This window comes from Symphalangus syndactylus, chromosome 1, assembly GCF_028878055.3.
Source record: "Symphalangus syndactylus isolate Jambi chromosome 1, NHGRI_mSymSyn1-v2.1_pri, whole genome shotgun sequence".
NCBI lineage: Eukaryota > Metazoa > Chordata > Mammalia > Primates > Hylobatidae > Symphalangus > Symphalangus syndactylus.
In genome coordinates this window covers 40,756,884-40,779,460 of record NC_072423.2, presented here as the reverse complement: position 1 = coordinate 40,779,460, position 22,577 = coordinate 40,756,884, and the positions used below count along the sequence as shown (strand labels likewise).

At 39.6% G+C, this 22,577-nt stretch overlaps 1 protein-coding gene across 2 annotated transcripts in view; it reads right to left on the bottom strand.

Annotated features, from left to right (window-relative positions):
- The window catches only part of EPG5 (ectopic P-granules 5 autophagy tethering factor), a 122,262-nt gene that overhangs the window by 6,734 nt on the left and 92,951 nt on the right, over nucleotides 1-22,577 (bottom strand). Inside the window, exons 34-42 of one of the 2 annotated variants that reach the window (XM_055233424.2) lie at nucleotides 20,977-21,049; nucleotides 18,830-18,936; nucleotides 13,180-13,355; nucleotides 10,182-10,367; nucleotides 9,417-9,626; nucleotides 8,235-8,379; nucleotides 2,709-2,951; nucleotides 1,169-1,385; nucleotides 457-672 (exon numbers count right to left, since the gene is read on the bottom strand). In XM_055233424.2, the coding sequence (XP_055089399.2) occupies nucleotides 457-672; nucleotides 1,169-1,385; nucleotides 2,709-2,951; nucleotides 8,235-8,379; nucleotides 9,417-9,626; nucleotides 10,182-10,367; nucleotides 13,180-13,355; nucleotides 18,830-18,936; nucleotides 20,977-21,049 (1,573 nt within the window). The remainder of the gene's footprint in view (nucleotides 1-456; nucleotides 673-1,168; nucleotides 1,386-2,708; nucleotides 2,952-8,234; nucleotides 8,380-9,416; nucleotides 9,627-10,181; nucleotides 10,368-13,179; nucleotides 13,356-18,829; nucleotides 18,937-20,976; nucleotides 21,050-22,577) is intronic. The other variant, XM_055233427.2, reaches the window with a different exon arrangement.

The following is a 22,577-nucleotide window of genomic DNA, read 5'->3' as shown; positions in this document are numbered from 1 at the left end:
CACCACGCCTGGCCATCAACAGATCTTAGCCCAGCTAGACGACTTTACAATTCACTAGACTGAGTCCCTCACAGGTTCTGAATTTCCCTGAACGCCTCAAGTGCCCAGCTGACTTGGCTTTTAAACTAAGCTCGCATACCATCCATGACTGGCTCAAAACCAAAAAGAAATCAGTAGTGTAGTTAGGTTACAAAGTCCAAACACAACAGGAGATACTATTAAAAATACTGTTTGAACTGAAAATTTTTTTTAAAGGTAAGAAAAAATAAAAATGCTTTTTAGAATGTAAAGATGTAATCAGGCTCTGGTTTTTTGTTTTTGTTTTTTTTTTCCATTAATCTTTCTGGAGAACCTAGATCCTAAGTTGAAAAACCTGCTAAAGTATCACAACCTGTAAGTAGGTACAGATGTCTGAGGCCTATTTAGAACAACAGTGTTAGAAAGGCGCTTCCTTACCTGTTAGACAAAGGCGACTTCCGGCCAAACCCAATTGCCCCCAGGATCCCAGAGCTGAGTCTCTCCTCAGCCACGAGGTTCTGCCTGCTCTGAACCATGAGCAGAATTCGAATGACAGATTCTGTCAGGACGGAGTCATTCTGCTCTGTCTGAATGAGGGAGAGCTGAAGGACTTGGTGCCACCACAAAAACAGCTTTGCCTCTTCCTCCATGGAGCTAGGGGAGGCACCGGAGGAAAATAAAATTAAAAGTAAATTTTTTCCACTCCCATTTAACTGCAAGTCCACATCAGAGTTTTAAGGATAGGAGACATTGAGTACTTCAAAAGCATAGGCTAACGGCTGATGTTAATAGAGCAATGGGATTGTAACCACCGCCATCTGTGGAACACCTACTATACGCCACTGTGATGAACTTCGTGTTCTTCCACTTCATCCTCATGACAGCCCTATCAGGTAGGGGTTACTATCTCCACTTAACTGGTAAGGAAACTGATGCTTGGTGTTTCAAAGTGCCAGTTTTAGGAAACAAAAATCTGCTCAGAAGATTAGCCCATTAATTAAGAATCTTTCCAAAACAACTGTCACCATACCTTAAAACCTTATTTTTTATGCACCACTTGGTTCTGTGTACTTAAAGCTAGACTTAAGCTCTAAATTCCAAGTTAACCAAATACAGCAAGTTTGATGTAACAGCCTGAGGGCGAACGTACCTTGGGTACACCTGTTCCAGCCACTTGCTTAAGATGAGCAGCACTTTCATTTCATTCCTTAGAGTCTGTTCACTGTTTAAACACTGAAGCAGGTAGACGTAAAGAGTCAAGTAACTGCCCAGGGTGAGGCACTCCTGCAGGAACTCTTCCATGGTGAGCTCGGGAACCTGAAGGGATACCAGAATGGGTCCCCATCCTGAATTCTGATTGACGGGGCCTAAGAACATGAAGACGAGATATCAAGATATAGGCAAGAATCCAATTACTTGACAACTCTAGCAAATATTTTCACTTTTAAGCTTCATGATTTTTTTTTTTTTGACATAGCAACCTATGAGATAATAAGCTTCATGTCAAGACAACCTTTCTTACAGTGACCCTGGAGGCTACAAAAGTCAAATACACCTCAGGGCTCAGACTGGGAAGCCCTCGGGCCAGATGCCTGTCCCCAGCGTAGCCACCAGAAAGGTTTAAGAAATCAGAATTCAGGGCTGCATACGTATAAATCACCTTTCTATCACATTATGATCCTTAAAACCACATGTAGACGCTGCCTGTCCTGGTCAGTTAAGAGTTTTAACTTTAATACCCTTTTTAAGAACATATGAACACTTACAGTTTCCCACGGGAAACTGTTATCACTCAATCTGTGAGTAGTTTTAGTTATCAAAGCTTAGTTTAACTCACATATTGAAACTGTTTGATTTTAGTAACACAGATGAGTTTGGAATAGCAGTGTTATCCTAATGGTTCTCCACTCTTTGGGGGAGTGAGGGTGGGGTGGCATGGTGACATGCACACCACCTCCATGGGTGGGCATGTGCTGTTCATGGGTGGTCAGGACAGGGCAGATGGCAGGTTGTGGGCACTTCCTGGATCCTTGCTCCGATACCCTCCTTCTCACCCCTGCTTCTCTTCCACTAACTGCAGTGTGATATGTTATCTGGATATCAGAGCTGAGAAGTGCTGTTCTCAGCAATTCTTAATCAGACTAAGCTGCTTCCAGAGTCTGAGAGTTTAGAGGTAGAAAGTAAAACAGATTTTTAAAAAGGAGGGGTGACAATGAATGAGCCCTTCATAATGCTTTAAAAGGTCTGATAAGCAGCAATTTCAAAAACTTCTATGAAAACTCCTTTTACCAAAAGTGACAAAGACAGGGAAAATTAACCTCATGGATCATGATTATATAGATCCTGGTATATAGCATTTGTTTTGAGGACTATGACTTGGCCTGTGACATAACACAATTTGCATGTCAAAACAGGCTGGTCTGACCCTCCAAAACCAACGTGAAGTGGATTAGAGCTTTTCTCCCTTGAAACGTGATTGTACCAACAGACATGGCCATAGGTTCTCATGCTAACTACAGATCTTTATGAAAAATACGTATATTCAGAAATATCCACAACATTTGCAGAGCAGAAAATTAGAACGGCAAATCCCTCACTGGGAAGAGTCTGGAAAGATATCTCCTGATGACAATGCTTTCATCTTTCTGGAAAAGACCAATACAATGGAGCATAAGATGACCTCCTCTTACTTTCTTTGAAGTAGGCAGTGATGCAGGCTTCTGTAGTCTCAGCCATGTGGCGGACGGACGCCAGGCTCTGGCAGGCTGCTGTTAAAAGCGGCAGCACCACCAGCCCATGCATTTTTTGGCCAATCCAGGTCCGGATACTGCCCCGAAGGAACTCTGCTGTTGGAATAGTCGCATTGTTCATCATCATCAGGACTTCCATAAAGAGGCTGCTGAGGGCCATGTGGCGGGTCTGGCTGTCCATGTCTGAAAGGAACATAGACACACTCAAGAATGGCTGCCAGAAAGGTGCTATCCATGTGATCAGGAGAATAACAGTGCTTCAATCTTAGCTGTTCTCCAGGCAGATTTTACAGTGCTAGTAGCTGACTGCAAGGGACCGGAAGGAAGGCTCTGGATGGTGTTGAGTTTGTACGGATAGTATGCGGCACAGTTACTAAGAGTAAAAGCAGGAACTACTGTGAGTTCTCTGGGTACAGTAGCATAGCAGAGCAATACTTAATAAATAGACAAATCTGAAGCTGGTGTGAAAGAGTAACTTATCAGAACATGCCTAGTCAGTCTTTATTTTCCAGCCGTTGCTCACGGAAAACCAAATACGTAGATCTCGCCAGTCATTCGGTAAACTAAGTAGCAAAAGTACCCACTATCACTGCCACTACTGTCAATATTCTAGGGTGATTTACACACATTAAAGGTTATTACTTAAAACTAAATATAAATGTAAGGAAAAACCTTTGTAAAGCATCCTAACTACAGCTCTTTTATTTCTTTGTTTCTTAAATAAGGAAAGTAAACCTACTGGTAATTTTTCAAAAAAAATTGGAGGTAAAGAGAGAGGAATTCAAGAAAAAGAACAAATTCATTTTACAAGAGAATTGCAAATCTTCACATTCAAAAACAGAAAATATATTTTACTGAGAGTTAACTGAATAATTTTTGCCAACTCTTCTAGCTCTCCTTAAGCTGGGTACATTTTTTTTAAAGGAGTAGAACTGTAGCTTTCACACCACAAGGATTCAGTATTTATGTCAATAGGAAGGGTAAAATGTTGAGAGATCTTATTCATCGCATCTATCAAAACAAATTCATCTACTTATGCAGGGTTAAATAAACCCTCACTTAATCTTTCTGTACGACCTACTTACCATCAAGCAAGGACTTAAAAAACAAGTTTGAGAGAGATAATAATAGTATATCTATTTCTTCATGTATTTCTATGGGTACAAATATTCTTGGAAATAAAGGCTCATCTATGAATTTCAACTGAATAGCAATTTAAATTTTCTCTCTTAATTATGACTAATAGGAATAGATTACTACAACAGACCCTAGTCTCTCCCATTCCTGTTCATCATCAACAGGGCTCTCAAATCTCTTCCTAAATACCATATCTGATCTTACCACTCTTCTGATGAAGATTTTTCCAGAACACCCTTCTCCCCTTTCCCTGGCCAGCTATTATTCAACCCTCCTGGTTCCATCATATCTGACCAACTCTAGAACACTTTCTCCAGCATTGCTTCCTGATAGTTCTTTTCCATAAGATTCATTGAATGTGGCTGACTTGCCAGGATGATGCTAAAATTTTAGATATTATCTCACTTGATACTTACAATATCTACATGAAACAGGTATGATCATTAACAACATTTAGCACCGTTTCATGTTTATTGGTGATTAGGATATTTTCTTTTGCAGAATGTTGTTTCAAGGGTCTTGTCCATTTTTTTCTACTAAGTTGTCTTTTTCTTCCTTGTTTTATCTGGTGTGACAATCTTAGTCATTCACAGTTACTATAATTAATTACTGATGCAGCTGGGTCTAAATCTACTGTGTGCCTGTATGTATCCTATTTGTCCCTCCTATTCTACATTTCTTTTTCTCTCTTTTGCTTCTTTTAGATTATTATTCTACTTTTTCCCTGTTTTAGCTTGAAAACTAAATCCTCTCTTAAAATTCTGACAGTGGTTATCCTATAAATGAAAACATGCATTCCTGATTTTTCGAAGTCTGATGTTAATTGGTTCCCAGATGATGTAATGGCTTTGGAACATTCTAACTTCATTTCTCCCCTGTTGCCATAGCCCAACAAACCATTTCTATTATTATTGTCTTATACAGTCAGATTTCATTTAGATTTACCCACACATTTACCAGTTTCATTGTTCTTCATTCTTAGTTTCTTCCTATTTATTTTCTCTTTATTATTTCCTCCCTTCTACTGTCTTTGACTGTTATTTTGTTGTCTTTTTAAATAACTGTTTAATGCTTATCTTTTTAATTTTTACCTTTTAAAAAAGTCTACTGAAAGTAGGTGATACAGTTTGGATCTGTGTCCCCACCAAATCTCATGTTGAACCGTAGTCCCCAATGCTGGAGCAGAGTTTAGTGGGAGGTGGCTGAATATGGGGGTGGGTCCTTCATGAATGGTTTAGCACCATCCTCTTGGTGCTGTTCTCATACTAGAGTTCTCAGAGATGTGGTAGTTCAAAAGTGTGCAACATCTCCCCCTCGCTCATTCTCTCTCTTGCTCCTTCTCTGGCCATGTGGAGTGTTACTCCCACTCTGTGTTCTGCCGTGATTATAAGTTTCCTGAGGCCTCTCCAGAAGCTGAGCAGATGGCAGCACCATGCTTCCTGTACAGCCTCCAGAACCATAAGCCAATTAAACCTGTTTTCCTTATAAATCACCCAGTGTTGGGTTTTTCTTTATAGCAGTGTGAGAACAGGTTAAAATAATAAGTCCCACGTTAGCCGCATCCCACAAATTTTGATGCACTGTATTTTATTATTCAGTTCTAAGTATTTTAAATTTCTATTATGATTGTTCCTTTGGCCATCAGTTATTTAAAAGTTTGCTTCTTAATTTCCACAGTGTTTTTCCCTCTAGTTCTATTTAGTTACTGATTTTTTTTTTCTTTGTCATGCAACTTCAGGGCAGAAATACACAGAGATGAACATCTGGCTTTTACGAAGTTTTCTCCCTTACAGATCTATTTATCTGATATTAATATAGCTATGCCAGCTTTCTATTTTAATATTTGCCTGACATAATCATCTTGTGGAAAGCTTTCTATATCCTTAGGCTTTTGATGTATTTCCTATCAACAGCTTAAAGCTAGATGTTTTTGGTTATTAATCTACCTTAACAATCTTTGTCTTTTAACTTAAGCATTAGTCCCTTTACCGATACATTTGAATTTTATCATCTTATTTTGGTTATTTTTCTCTTTCTCCATGCTTCCTTTCTTGCCTTCTTTGGACTGAACATACTTTGGCCATTCCTTTTTATCTCCCTCTACTGACTTGGAAATTGTACATTTTAATTTCTATTCTTTTGGTTAATTTCTTAAAATTGTTAATATTCATACTTTAATCAAGGTATAAAGTTAATCTCTTGACCCACTAAACAGCAGTAGAACCTTAGAACACTTTTAACTCAACCTCCTTCCTAGCATGCTTTAGTATTTTCTTTAGTGACATCTACTGGGACAAACACTCTCAGGGCTCAATGAAAGTATGGTTCTTTACCTCATCTTCATCATTAAAGGGTGGCTTTTCTTAGTTTACAATTCTAAGTTATGAGACATTTTCTCATAGCACATTGAAGTTGTTATCCCACTGTCTTATAGATTCTTTTATTGATACTGAGAAGTCAGCTGTCAGTCTAAATGTTGCTCCTTGGTAGGTAATCTGCCTTTCCTTCCTGGATATAAAGGGTTTTGTTTTGTTTTGTTTTGTTTTGTTTAATTTTGCCACTGGTGCTTCTGCAGGTTAACCATAGTGTATACAGGTTTGAATTTCTTTCCATATATCCTACTTGGGATTTGCTGGGTTTACTGAATTTGAGGATTGCTGTCTTCATCAGCCCTGAAAATTTTCAGCCTTGCTATCTCTTCAGATATTCCTTCTCCCCAGTTAAGTATCTCCTCTCCTTCTGGAATTCTACTTGGATAATAGGATGTATATTAAACCTTCTCAGCCTATCCTCTATGCCTTTTAACCTCACTTTCATATTCTTTTTGTTTTATAGATGGGGTCTCACTATTTTGCCCAGACTGGAGTGCAGTGGCTATTCAGACACAATCATTGCACACTGTGGCCTCGAACTCCTGGCCATAAGCAATCCTCCTGCCTCGGCCTCCATGCCCAGCTCACTTTTACGTTCCTTCTCTGTTCCTCTGTGCTGCAATCTGAGTATTTTCTTCAGTTTTGTTTTCCAGTTTACCAATTTTCTCTTCAGATGGGTTTAATCTACTGTTGAACTTATCCATTAACTTTATTATAATCTGTATATTTTTCATTTCTAAAATATATAAATCTCTCAAATCTGCATATTTCTACAATCCCTTGCTTCTTACTGGTATCTTCAATCCTCTCTTATTTCAGCATATAATAAAAATACCTTTTTTGCTTACTGTACTAATTATTCCACTATCTTCAATCTTTTCATTTCTGACGCTGCTGTTGTTCTCTATTCTTTGCTCATGGTACCTTGTTTCCTTGTGTGTTTTGTGACTTTTTTTACTGTGAGTTTCTTGGAACTTTGAGGCATCAGTTAAAAATGGGTTTCTCCAAACAGGATCTATGGTTGCTTTTTGCCAGATGCTGGTAGCACTGCCAACCCAGAACTACTCTAAATTCTTAGATTGAGGTTGTTGTTATTACTGCTGTTTTTAACAATCTAGGTAGTCTGAATTCTTGCTTCAAAACCACATGAGGGTCAGCTTGTTATCAATTCTCAAAACAGGTATCTCTTTTCCTGCATAAACATTTAACCTAACAACAAGGCCAAAACAGGTAACTGTCTTTGCCTTCCTCTCACAAGAGGAGGTTTACTTCTAGCTCATCTTTACAGTAAAAATGTCACCCTGTGGATTATGCATGGGATTTCCTTTTAGGCTCCCATCTTAGGCAGGCCCTGGGCTTTACCACCTCCCTCTAATATCCAAACATATTCAGCAAAACTCTTCAGGGTGACAGCAGCTTCAGAACTCCACCTACCTTTATGGGTTTCTCCTTTCACTTAGGTTCTGGCCTCTGAGGTTCCCTTACCTTTTTGCCACTCCACTAATAAATTTAATTTCCAGTTTCTTAAAAACATTTCATCCAGCACCCAGTTATCTTCAGCAGGAGAGGCAGTCAGTATGTCTAGTCCGCCAAACTGCCGGGAGCAGAAGTTCTCCACACACGGTTTCTTGACAAGTCTACAGGTGATTCTGAAGTGCCCTCCCAGTTAAAAGCCAAAATCCCTAGAAATGCCACTCACTGAAAGGTCTCTGGTATCTCCTAATCATTAGATCTCATTGTCCAGCTTAACGGTCAGTCTCGCCCACCACCCAACAGCATCTGCTAGTGTCAATCTTTCCCCACTGCTGAGTCCCTGGTGTCCAAACACCTCTCTGACCATTGCTTCTCTGGAAAGAGGAGTGCCAGTGGCCTGAACATCCTCCTGATCTCACAGTGCCTCACACACAGCAGGAATGCATTGACTGAATGAATACTGGACTTCCGACTGGTCACTTACCGGGCGGGTTAAAGACAACGATATCATCTAAGAGCTTAGACATTTCCTGTTCTAGGACTGCTAAGGTGATTTTTCCATTTTGTTCCAGGGTGCTGAGGAATTGAACCATCTGATGAGTAAAAGCTTGGCATTTTGGAACTGCATCCTGACCCAAAAAAAAAAAAAAAAAAATCATTCAAATGAATCCAAGTAAGGAGTGTTAACTGCATATTTCCTGGGAGCATGACACTGCAATGAATGCTTGGGTAGGGAGTAGAGGGGACAGAACAGGAAGCCACATGAAGACTTAGTCCCACGTGGCCCAAGGGCCCTAGTGAAAGGCAAATCTATGGTAACACTTCGACCAGGGCCCATGTTTTCCCAAATTGTGGCAGAACATTCTTCCTTTTTTACTACAAGAATAACAACATTAACCAAACACTAACTACTTGCCAGAAACTTTTCCAAAAACTTTTATATTCATTATCGAATTCAATCCTCACAACACCACTTTGAGACAAGGTATTATTTCTTTTTTTTTTTTTGAGATGGAGTCTCACTCTGTTGCCCAGGCTGGAGTGCAGTGGTGCAATCTCGGCTCACTGCAACCTCCTCCTCCTGGGTTCAAGCGATTCTCCTACCTCAGTCTCCCGAGTTGGAACTACAGGCACCTGCCACCATGCCCGGCTAATTTTTGTATTTTTAGTAGAGATGGGGTTTCACCATGTTGGCCAGGCTGGTCTCAAACTCCTGACCTCAGGTGATCCACCCACCTTGGCCTCCTAAACTGCTGGGATTACAGGCGTGAGCCACCACGCCCAGCCTTTACAAGGTACTATTTCTAATCAGATGAGAAAACTGAGGGACTTGCCCTGTCAAGCCTAAGCCCATATTACTACCCTCTCTCCCTCCCTGCTATTCTGCTGCCAATGACATTCAGATCATGAAACCAGCAGCTTGCTGGCAGCCCTCAATCCTTTTGACCTTTCATTGACATGTGACATTGCTAGTAAGTAAAGGTTCACCCAAAGGGAGAACTCAACCCAAAAGATCTACAAGGCCAAAAGATGAGTATATGATAATACACATCCTCCGACTTCCTCTGCTGAGCACTTCCTAGGTTGAAGACTGTCCTTTGTAGCACTTATGCTACTACCAATCTCCAAGAACAGTCCCTGCCTTTTAAACTACCTCTCAACTTACAAGATGCTTCTGGCTGTCAGTAGGAATAGAAAGGCCCGCAGACACTTTTAGGAGCTTCATGATTAATTCAGCATAAGATTCTTTTGCCAGGATGATGGACGGTGGGTAATGGCTGCTGAAATAACCTAGCACACTCTGGTACGACACAATATCCACAAGATGCCATGAAAGTGAGCTTGTCTGTCCAAGGAGACTAAGTAAAGGTGAATCCTAAAAATAAAACACATATTCCTTTAGTTCCAGAGCCCCAATTTTTCCAGAAATATGTGTTGCTCACTAGTCTGTGGAATAACTACTAAGATGGCCTATGGTAAGCACAGAACAGTTATGATATCAAGTAAGTATCTATTCAAGTTAGGAGTACTAGTGAAAGCAATAACCAAAGTTTTGGCAAAAACACATTCATATTAAGATGTATTGAGTATCTGGAACCCAGGTTCTTTTCTTTCAAAAGAACGCTCGGTTCTGGTGGGACATGCCAAAATTGACTTCAAGAAGCATACAAGAGATTGAACTAGATATTAATGAGATATAAAATAAAGTTGATTAATATATTCTAACTCAGTGTGGTTTTTTGCATAATTTAGAATCAGATAATGAGCTATCCAAGAAAATCAGGCATCTGGTTAAAGGTACCTCTCATATGCCAAGCATCTGTTCACACTGATAGGGGCATTGGAAAAGCAAATGAAAAACTACGACCTAGAAGAAGGCAAAGATCTAAGCAGCCTTGCCGAATTTTTGCCATAAGCTTCCCAAACTTACTGTTTGGTCTACCAGTTGAACTTCCTTTGCCAATAAAATCATCATGAAAAGGAGGCAGACAATCATGCTGCGGGTTTCTGGGTGGGGACTGGGATTCCAGGCATCAGAGAGCACACTAACCCAGTTGACTTCACAGAGTACAGACCCCAAAAATAAGAAACAGCTCTTGGGGCTTCCTCGTTCCACCTAAAAGAAAATGAATTAAAGTCAATGTGTTGCCTTGTGCTATCTATGTATCTGGAAAATGTATGTAAACTGTTTCATAATTATGTTTTTAAAAAACACTTTTGCCCCAGATTATATCACTTAGAATCCCACCTCCTAGAGATTTAGACTTAATATTTGTAATATCTTTCCTTCCACAGTGTATGTGTGTATATTTTAGTTTGTCTGTTTGTTCAGATTTCAGCATTTATTCCAATCATTCTTAATAAGCGAGGAATGACCTTCCCTAACCCCAACCTGGGTGGAGAATCACTGCCACAGTAAAGTCACTGGAGCTGCAGGGAGTGTATCAGAATCCTCAGGTGTGCCAGGACAGGGCAAAGTTGAGATTTACTAGTCAGTAGTTCCCAAACTTAAGTGTGCATCAGAACTAAATGGAAGGTATATTAAAACAGATTGCTGGGCCTACCCCTAGAGCTTTTAATTTTGCAGGTATGGGTTGGGAGCCAGAATGTGTAAGTTCCCAGGTAATGCTGATGCTGCTGTCCCAGGGACCACACTACTTTGAGATCCACTACACTAGTATATATTATTTATATTGCCTTTTTCCTTTTTTTTTTTTTTTTTGAGATGGAGTTTCACTCTTGTTACCCAGATTGGAATGCAATGGCACGATCTCGGCTCACTGTAACCTCCACCTCCTGGGTTCAAGCAATTCTCCTGCCTCAGCCTCCTGAGTAGCTGGGATTACAGGTGCCTGCCACCACACCCAGCTAATTTTTTATTTTATTATTTTATTGCTTATTTTTTATTTTATTTTTAGTAGAGACCGGGTTTCTCCATGTTGGTCAGGCTGGTCTTGAACCCCCAGCCTCAGGTGATCTGCCCACCTCAGCCTCCCAAAGTGCTGGGATTACAGGTGTGAGCCACTCTGCCCAGCCTATATTCCCTTTTTAATGTAATGTTGTATTATAACAATGTCTCCGCATTATTAGTCTTTACAATTTTTGATGAACGCATGTTTAAATTTTATTTAAAATACATCAGAGAGGCCAGGTGCAGTGGCTCACGCCTGTAATCCCAGCACTCTGGGGGGCCAAGGCGGGTAGATCACAAGGTCAGGAGATCGAGACCATCCTGGCTAACATGGTGAAACCCCATCTCTACTAAAAATACAAAAAATTAGCTGGGCGTGGTGGTGGGCACCTGTAGTCCCAGGTACTTGGGAGGCTGAGGCAGGAGAATGGCGAGAACCTGGAAGAAGGAGCTTGCAGTGAGCCAAAATCATGCCACTGCACTCCAGCCTGGGTGACAGAGCAAGACTCCGTCTCAAAAAAAAAAATTAGAGAATGAGGAACAGATGTACTACAAAGTATATAAGAAACCTCAAAGATCTCTTACAAGCTATTTCAATACTTCTAATTTGTTTAAAATAAAACATGGCTACTCATGAATTTTTCCTTTCAAAATGAAGATTAAAAGCTCTAGTCTATTTATAAAATCATAATCAATAGAATTTGGTGATGATTCATTTCTTCTCATTACTGTTATTATATTATGCTAACTACTAATTCTCTTCCTTTTAGAAAATGATTCTTCATTGTCCATTATAATCTGTTCTCTATCCTCACCCTCAACCCCACCAAAAAAATATAGTTTATTATGCCAACAAGACACAAAGAATTAAAAGATCCCCAGCTTCTGGGGTGGTCGGGGTCATCTGCCATTAGAATAAAACTCCTAGAGACAGAGCCTACAGCATCCCTTAACAGGCTGTGCTACTATTTAATCTGTCTTATAGTTAAGGTCATCCTTTTTAAAATTCCATCTTATAGTTCTTTAAACCACCTTTCTCTAGTATGTTCATAATGGTGATAAATATTTACTTAATGCCTGTCTCATATACTAAATCTAGCTATAAAATCATTCTTAAGCCTTGGATTTCTCTAGAACAACTGCCCTCAGCTTTTCTTGCATTTCAGCTACTGAGGAGTGGCTGACAAGAGCAGCACAGATGGGGTTCCATTAAGGGCACTAAAAAAGTTAAGTATATTTTGCTAACCGTCATAAATAACTGTAGATCTGTATCAAAGCACTTAAGGTGTCTCAATAATAAATGTGACAGTAACAGTAAACACAAACTAACTGATGAGACTATGAACAAATGAACTGAAACTACCATAAAAACCTAAGACAAGAGTGTAATTAAAAAAAAAAAAAAAGAAAAGCAATAACAAATGCCTGACTAGTATGTTACACTACACTCTCTGTTTTCTGGTTTTGTAACCATTGCTTCTACTGCAAAGACTCGCACACACTCTCTTTTTTCTGGTCATTTCAGGTCTGTACACGATTATGATGCATCATCGGTTGTCACAATGCATTTTATCTCCTATAATCAAATTATTCACTTGCATAACTGCTAAAAGAAACTAACAGCTTCAGCACCAATTTACATTTGCTTTAATAGAATATTTAACAATAAGCAGTTGTTGACACAAACTGTAATGACACAAACACATCAATAACAACCAAGATTAAGCGTAACGGAGGCATTAAACTATGTACTCACACATGACAAAGTCTAGGGGATGACTGACATATCACAGATAAAATCTTTCTCTGGGTTTTAAAAATGGTCCTGTAGATGTTTTAACACAATGAAATGACTTCCACAGGACACTGTTTTCCACAAGCACCACCAAGGCAACACAGAATGTATTCACGGTCCACGCTGGCACACACTGCCACTATGCCTAACAACCACAGTGACCAGGCTGCTCCCTAGAAGCCAGATCTCTCTAGGCTGTGACCCGGGGAGTGAAGGGCTTACTTTGAAGAAGGCCTCCATGAGCATCTGGTCAGGGTGCAGGTCCTTCCATGGCAGTTTCCGGTACGTGCTATGGAAAGTGTACAGAATGAACTCTGGCATTTTGGGTGCTGTACATGCTTCACAATAATGCATCAGGTGCAACCAAAGGGCTCCTTCATCACCTGGCAACAGCTTATCTAGAATGTGAAAAGAAAATAGAGCTGAAGACCTTTGGTTTACTTTAAAAAAAAAAAAAAAGCAAATTTGAACTAAAAGTCTAAAATCTAAGGTTCTCATAATTGACCCAATTTCAAAGATTTTCATGTGGGAAGAGTGGTTAAGGGGACTACTGGCAGATTAGTAATAAAGAATGGTACTTTAATTACCCACTTGGGTAACTAGAATGAGCAGATCCTGTGTGAGAAATAATCAGCTTTTCTTTAAAATTTCTAAATGTATGGCTTTTTAACTGAAATACACTCCTACAGCCTGTTGCCCTCAGTATGTATTCAGTTTTACACATTTAGTGCTTCATTCATTTGGCACTCCGGAGAAATCCAAAATCCCTCAAAAGGAAATGTTCCGTTTTTTAAAAGAAGACATACAAATGGCCAATAGGTGCATGAAGAAATGCTCAGCGTCACTGATCATTAGAGAAATGCAAACTAAAACCACAACAAGATATCAGTACACAGCTGTTAGGATAGCTGTTCAAAAAGATGAACGATAACAAGTGTTAGAGAGGATCTGGAGAGAAAGAAACTCTTAAACACTGTTGGTGGGAGTCTAAATTCGTACAACAATTATGAAAAAAGGCATGGAGGTTCCTCAAAAAACTAAAAGTAGACTACCATATGATCCAGTAATCTCACTTCTGGGTATACATCCAAAAGAAAGGAAATCGATAGGTTGAAGGGATAACCGCACTCCCATGTTCACTGCAGCACTATTCACAATAGCCAAGATATGGAAACAACCTAAGTGTCCTTCAAAAGATGAATGGATTTTTCTAAATGTGGTGCATATACACAATGGAATACCAGTCTGCCTTAGACGAGGAGGAAATCCTGTCATTCGAAACAACATGAATGAATCTGGAGGACATCATGCTAAGTGAAGAAAACGAGGCACAGAAAGACAAATGCCACATGCTCTTACTCATATGTGGAATCGAGTAAGTTGAACTCATTGAAGTAGAGAACAGAATGACAGTTACCAGAGGCTGTGGGGTATCAGGGGAAAAGGGAGGGAACGAGGAGTTGCTGATCAAAAGGGCACAAAGTTTCAGAGGGCAGGAGGAATAGGTTTCAGGATCTATTGTACAGCAGGGCGACTACCGTCCACAACAATGCATTACGTATTTCAAAATCAGAAGAGAACAAACTTCAAATGTCTCACCATAAACAATGAAAGGTAAGCAAGGTGATGGATACCTTAATTATCTTGATTTAATCACGCCACACTGTAAATCACACTGTACCTCATCAATATATATAATTATGATTTGTTAATCAAAGATAACATTAATAATAATTCTTTAATTTAAGAAACGGTGGAAATGTTCCAAATGACCAAAACTTAATTATGCAATGAAACTAGTCCATTAACTGTCATTCATGTAAGTCATTCTAAAATAAATCTCACACTTTTCTGAGACCTGGATTATTACTCAATATTATCCTCACAAGAATCAATTCCATTAATGTCTTCAAGGGCTAATTACTATATAAGGGACATTTAGTCTAAAACAAGCGGTTTCAGACTTTCTAGTTCCATGCTAATGGAATGCAGTCAAAGAAGAGAGAGTCACACACAGTAAGAACAGAAACCTGATGGTGTTGCTCAACACAAATCTTTTAAAAAATGGCCAACGAGGCTGTGTGCAGTGGCTCACGCTTGCAATCCCGGCACTTTGGGAGGCCGAGGCAGGCAGATCACTTGAGGTCAGGAGTTCGAGACTAACCTGGCCAACATGGTGAAACTTTCTCTACCAAAAATACAAAAATTAGCCAGATGTGGTGGCAGGCGCCTGTAATCCCAGCTACTCGGGAGGCTGAGGTGGCAGAATTGCTTGAACCAGGGAGGCAGAGGTTGCAGTGGGCCAAGATCGCGCCACTGCACTCCAACCTGGGCGACAGAGTGAGACTCCTTCTCAAAAAAAAACAGAAAAAAAAAAGCCAATGAGCATCAACACATTGTACCAGACAACTCTCATTTCTAACATGCTAGTGCCCTCAATTCCACAACCTGGCATGGAACAGTAATGCACATTTTTAACAACCTTTAAGAGAGGTTAATGATAGCATTCGTTTAAATATGGATAAAAGACAGTTTTGTTTAGATAAAGTTGGGTAAGTATGTAGAAGATATCCAGAAGGATGTCTTAGGATAGACTAAGCTGATAGTTCCAGCCAAGACACAAATTCTGTGACGTCAGATAAATTCTTTTCATTTTCAGGTCCCCACTTTTCTCATCCATAGAAGGAGCTAGTGGATCAGATAATCTCACTAAAAAGCTGCAATACTTCTTCATCCTACCTTGCAAAGCTCTCCTGTTTCCTTTCTTTGAACCCAGCTGCCAAGTCTTGATGTCTGTGTACCCTCCTGTCATATGCCACTTTCTTATTTTATTCATATACACGGGCAAAAGAGCCTTGGGGTGCTTTCCCCTATACTAAGAAATTAAATATGGCTGGGCATGGTGGCTCACGCCTGTAATCCCAGCACTTTGGGAGGCCAAGGTGGGTGGATCACAAGGCCAGACTGGCCAATATGGTGAAACCACATCTCTACCAAAAATACAAAAATTAGCTGGGTGTGGTGGCGGGCGCCTGTAGTCCCAGCTACTCGGGAGACTGAGGCAGGAGAATCGCCTGAACCCGGGAGGTGAAGGTTGCAGTGAGCCGAGATCCTGCCACTGCACTCCAGCCTGGGCAACAGAGTGAGACTCAGTCTCAAAAGAACAAAAAAAAAAAAGAAATTAAATATATAGCCTTTATGATTATAATTTGGTGCTCAAATCTTTTTCTCAGTAATCAATATATTCTGGATGGTAAAAAGCAGCTAGAAGTCTGCCTTTCAAAAAAAAAAATTGAGTACTACTAGGATTTCATGTGTTACTCATTGAACCACTATTTATCAAACACACACTGAGAATATGGCATTACCCCAGTTTTGTAGGGAGCAAAAAGAAGCAAAGAATAACATTTCTGTTATTCTATGAAGAGTTTACACCTCTTCAAGACAAGATATATAAAAGATAAATCAGAAATACAAATAAGGTACAGCCAGACAAAATGAAATGAGCTATCCAGCCATGAAAAAGGCATAAAGAGACTTCATATGCCTATACTAAGTGAAAGAAGTTAATCTGAAAATGCTATGACTCCAACCATAGGACATTCTAGAGAAGGTAACACTATGGAGATAGTAAAAGGATCAGGGGTTGAGGGGAAGGAGAGATGAACAGGCAGAGTGCAGAGGATTTTTAGGGCAGTGAAACTGCTCTGTATGATACCACAATGGTGAGCACATGTTATTTGTCATTTGTCAAAACCCACCGAATGTGTTCACCAAGAGAGAACACTAATGTAAACCATGGACTTTAGTTGATAAGATGCCTTAATGTAGGTTCATCAATTATAACAAATGTATCACCCTGGTGTGGAATGTCCAGAGTGGGGAAGGCTTGTGCATCTGTCGGGGCAGAAGGTATAAAGGAATTCTTGTACTTTCCACTTAATTTTGCTGTAAACCTAAAGCTGCTCTAAAAAAATAAAGTCTGTTAAACAAAAAATAAAATCTATTATGAAAAAAAACAAAACTGGATGACGTATGCTTAACTGTATGTATTAGCTCGTTTTCACACTGCTGATAAAGACATACCCGAGACTGGGTAATTTATAAAGAAAAAGAGGTTTAACAGACTCATAGTTCCATGTGGCTGGGGAGGCCTCATAATCATAGTGGAAGGTGAAAGGCACGTCTTACATGGCAGCAGGCAAGAGAGAGAATGAGAGCCAAGCCACAGGGGAAACCCCTTATCAAACCACCAGATCTCATGAGACTCATTAACCACCACGAGAACAGTATGAGGGAAACCACCCCCATGATTCAATTATTTCCCACTGGCTCCCTCCCACAACACATGGGAATCATGGTAGCTACAATTCAAGATGACATTTGGGTGGGGATGCTGCCAAACCATATCACTCTATAACTAAATGCCACACAAACACATGGCAGCCACAGGGGCACTAGGTGTATTCAGTGGAAGAAAACACCATGGGTCAGAAGCAAAGAGGAAGCCAGAGTGTTAAACAGATGCTGAAACCAGCCAACCGAGGACTATTTGCCTGCTGAGTTTTAACAGCACAAGAGGACAGAACATGAGGTTTTCTAAGGACTATATTCTTATTGAAAGGGCAGAATGGGGCAAAAGAGGAAACTTCTCTGCCTTACCCTAGATTGTGAGTCAGGAGAGATCAAAAAGTTTACTGTGAGAATTGAGGCCAGCCTGCAAGTGAGTTTGGGGTTTAATTTCATGTAACTGGTAGCATGAGAAACCCCCAACCAAGAAGTAGTTCCAATTGACAACAAATGTAGATCCTCTCTGGAGGCCTTATACACCCTCAGCCTAGGCCTTATGAGATTCCCAACAGTCTCTCAAAATATGGGCTCACAACACAAAATTTAAAAACGCACAAGGAAACAAGCCTCCAAGAACAAGAATCCAAAGGAAAATTAAACAGCAGCATAAGACAACCCCCAACAGGAATTTCAGATAATAGAATTATTGTACATACATCATAAAGTAAGCATGTTTAAACATTTTAAGGAAATAAAAAATAGAATTTTAAATGAAAGATACTACCAAAAACGATCAGGGTACATTTGAAAAACAAACAAATAGATCTAGAAATGGAAAAAATAATCACTGAAATGAAAAATTCAATTGATATATTTTAAGCAGATGAGACACAGCTGGAGAGAGACTAAAGAAATGGAAGGAAGACCTCTAGAAATTACTCATAATAAAGAAAAAAAAGACAGAAAATATGAAAAAGAGGTTAAGAGTTAGGGAGGACAGGAAGAAACTCAACATGCAGGATAGGCAATATTGGAAGAGAGAGAGACTACAAATTTACCATAACTGAGAAACTCAGAGCAACCTACCAAAAAGAGATAAGAAGTTACACACCTAAAGGCCGGGTGTGGTGGCTCACATCTGTAATCCTAGCACTTTGGGAGGCCAAGGTGGGCAGATAGCCTGAGCTCAGGAGTTTGAGACCAGCCCGGGCAACATGGTGAAACCCTGTCCCTACTAAAACTACAAAAAAATTAGCCAGGCGTGGCAGCATGCACTTGTAGTCCCGGCTACTCGGGAGGTTGAGGCAGGAGAATTGCTTGAATCTGGTAGGCAGAGGCTGCAGTGAGCCCAGATCACACCACTGCACTCCAGCCTGGGCGACAGAGCAAGACTCCATCTCCAAAAGAAAAAAAAAAGAGAAGTTACACACTTAACACTAAATAATTGTATCAGTGACCTTTCTTCAGTCACAAATAACTGCCTATTAAATAAAAATTAAATAGAGGAAAGTAGAAGAAAAAGACTGACTGAATGACTTAGGGAAAAATGAAAACTAAGCAAGACAGCCTGACATCTTCCTACCTTTAAAACTCTCATGCAGTGAGTCAATACAGTCAGTAAACAGCTGCACAATGCTTGAGGCCACCACAGTATCACTCTCTAGCCAGGGGTAATGGCGCTGTTGGCTGCTTTAAAGAAAACAAACACACACTTAGGAATGCAACCATGATTAAAATACTGTAAGTCCCAGTGTCTAGGGCTGGCCTAAGTCCTGGAGGCCTGTCCATTATGTAGGCCTGACACACATTTAGAATACTTCAAAGGCTGTAAATACCTGCAGGCAAATTGTAGCTTGTAACACCAGCCATATAATTTTCTTTCCTCTCCTTCCTACCCTTTATTCCAATGCAATTAGATTTCAAAAATGTGCTATCTAAATAACCCTTAAATTAACATCTTTTTACATCAAATTTAGACCCTTGGACATCTTGGTTACATTTCAAATGCCGTAGAAAAACATCCTAAATCAGCTTCAACAGTTTTCTCTACTCAAAACACTTAAAAAAAAAAAAAATCAAATTCACATAACAAAGAGATGGTCAAAAATTAACAAATAGAAAATGAGCAAAGAAATTTTTTTTTTTTTGACAGAGAGAGTCTTTCTCTGCCACCCAGGCTGGAGTGTAGTGGCGCAATCTTGGCTCACTGCAACCTTCACCTCCAGGGTTCAAGCAACTCTTCTGCATCAGCCTCCCAAGTAACTGGGGTTGCAGGCGCCAACCACCACACCCAGCTAATTTTTGTATTTTAAGTAGAGACAGGGTTTCACCATGTTGGCCAGACTTGTCTCAAAGTCTTGACTTCAAGTGATCCACCTGCCTTGGCCTCCCAAAGTACTGGGTTTACAGGCGTGAGCCACCACACCTGGCCCAGGGAAATTCTTTATATGAAAAATTTAATTGGCTGGGCACGGGAGCTCATGCCTGTAATCCCACTTTGGGAGGCAGAAGTGGGCAGACTGCTTGAGGTCAGGAGTTCAAGACCAGCCTGGCCAACATAGCAAAACACTGTCTCTACTAAAAATACAAAAAAATAAAAATAAAAATAAAAAATTAGCTGGGCGTGGTAGCACACATTTGTAATTCAAGCTACTCAGGGGGCTGAGGCAGGAGAATCGCTTGAACCTGGGAGGCAGAGGTTGCAGTGAGCCAAGATCACGTCACTGCACTCCAGCCTGAGCAACAGAGTGAGACTCTGTCTTTAAAAAACTTTTTTTTTATTTTCTGAATCTGGTCTAGAAAACTCAATATCCAAATAGGTTCCATTAATTCTTACTGGAAATAAACAAGCAGCCAGCACTATGGTAAGCAGTCTATATATACACAGTCACTATAAAATCCTGAAGCTTGCAGATTATTCAAATAACCCTCTAGCAAAAGCAAACATTCAAAACATTTTACACTTTCCTTAAGTGGCTCGTAAAGCATCATGGGTTAATGCTAAGAGTCTAGAAACAGAAGTCTAAGACCTGACTCTAGTCCCAGCCTCAGCACTAACCAACCAGCTATGAGACTTGAGTATGACATTCATGTTCTCTGAGTCTCAGAATCAAATTCAAGTTTTTGAAAATAACTCCTATAATGTGATGTTTACCACTGTCATAATTTTTATAAAACTGTGACAAGTTCAATTAGCTTCTGCTTGTATACTTTCAGGGAAAAAAAGGACTCAGAAGGCAACTTACTGAATTTGGACAGCTCTATACCTCTAAGTATTTCAAATGCTTGTGAAATAATGCTTTAATTGCAGAGTCCCAGATTTAAAGGTAATTCCCACCCAATAATTTTATAGCCAACTTAGTTCCAAAACATAACTGATGTAGTAGAGAAAAATCAGTCTCATAAAAATCTAAGAGAACCCTCAGGAGAACAGCATTGTTTTTCTGAAATTAAACACTAAAGTTTATTCAACCTCTTTATTGTTGAAAACTGGAAATGAGTGCCCAGTTTTGTTCCAAAATTAATATTAAGATAATATCTCTGATGACCCAGACTAGCAATTCCATAAATAGAAAATGTCTTAAGTTTTGAAAAGAAGCCTTTTCTAAATTTAAATATGGCCTTACACTAAAAACTTAAATCTGTGAACTCATCACTTCTACCAAATACCATTTAGAATTTTAAGTCTACAAATGTCAAAGGAATTTGAATATCTAAAAAACTATTTACCTTTCATTGTCCTCTAAAACCAGGATCCATGGCTTAAAGAGCTGAATGATTACTGAATGTAGGGATTTCAGCACTAAAAAGTTTAAGAGACAAAAAAAAAAAAAAAACAAGGTCATCATTTGTCATTTGTCAATACCACTGCTCACATTATATAGAAAAATCTACCTCATTATCTGTAGACTCATAAACCTATGTTAATGTATAAACAACATGCTTAGTGTAACTAAGTATGTTTACATTTTCATTGGCTACACTGGAATTTCTCTGAATTGAAGAATTTGTATTACGAGAAGTGTCTGTTCATGTCCTCTGCCCACTTTTTGATGGGGTTGTTTGTTTTTTTCTTGTAAATTTGTTTGAGTTCATTGTAGATTCTGGATATTAGCCCTTTGTCAGATGAGTAGGTTGCAAAAATTTTCTCCCATTCTGTAGGTTGCCTGTTCACTCTGATGATAGTTTCTTTTGCTGTGCAGAAGCTCTTTAGTTTAATGAGATCCCATTTGTCGATTTTGGCTTTTGTTGCCATTGCTTTTGGTGTTTTAGACATGAAGTCCTTGCCCACGCCTATGTCCTGAATGGTATTGCCTAGGTTTTCTTGTAGGATTTTAATGGTTTTAGGTCTAACATATAAGTCTTTAATCCATCTTGAATTAATTTTTGTATAAGTTGTAAGGAAGGGATCCAGTTGCAGCTTTCTACATATGGCTAGCCAGTTTTCCCAGCACCATTTATTAAATAGGGAATCCTTTCCCCATTTCTTGTTTTTGTCAGGTTTGTCAAAGATCAGATAGTTGTAGCTATGCGGCATCATTTCTGAGGGCTCTGTTCTGTTCCATTGATCTATGTCTCTGTTGTGGTACCAGTACCATGCTGTTTTGGTTACTGTAGCCTTGTAGTATAGTTTAAAATCAGGTAGCGTGATGCCTCCAGCTTTGTTCTTTTGGCTTAGGATTGACTTGGCGATGCGGGCTCTTTTTTGGTTCCATATGAACTTTAAAGTAGTTTTTTCCAATTCTGTGAAGAAAGTCATTGGTAGCTTGATGGGGATGGCATTGAATCTATAAATTACCTTGGGCAGTATGGCCATTTTCACGATATTGATTCTTCCAACCCATGAGCATGGAATGTTCTTCCATTTGTTTGTATCCTCTTTTATTTCATTGAGCAGTGGTTTGTAGTTCTCCTTGAAGAGGTCCTTCACATCCCTTGTAAGTTGGATTCCTAGGTATTTTATTCTCTTTGAAGCAATTGTGAATGGGAGTTCACTCATGATTTGGCTCTCTGTTTGTCTGTGATTGGTGTACAAGAATGCTTGTGATTTTTGTACATTAATTTTGTATCCTGAGACTTTGCTGAAGTTGCTAATCAGCTTAAGGAGATTTTGGGCTGAGACAATGGGGTTTTCTACATATACAATCATGTCATCTGCAAACAGGGACAATTTGACTTCCTCTTTTCCTAATTGAATACCCTTTATTTCCTTCTCCTGCCTGATTGCTCTGGCCAGAACTTCCAGCACTATGTTGAATAGGAGCGGTGAAAGAGGGCATCTATGAGTTCGTGTCCTTTGTAGGGACATGGATGAAACTGGAAAACATCAT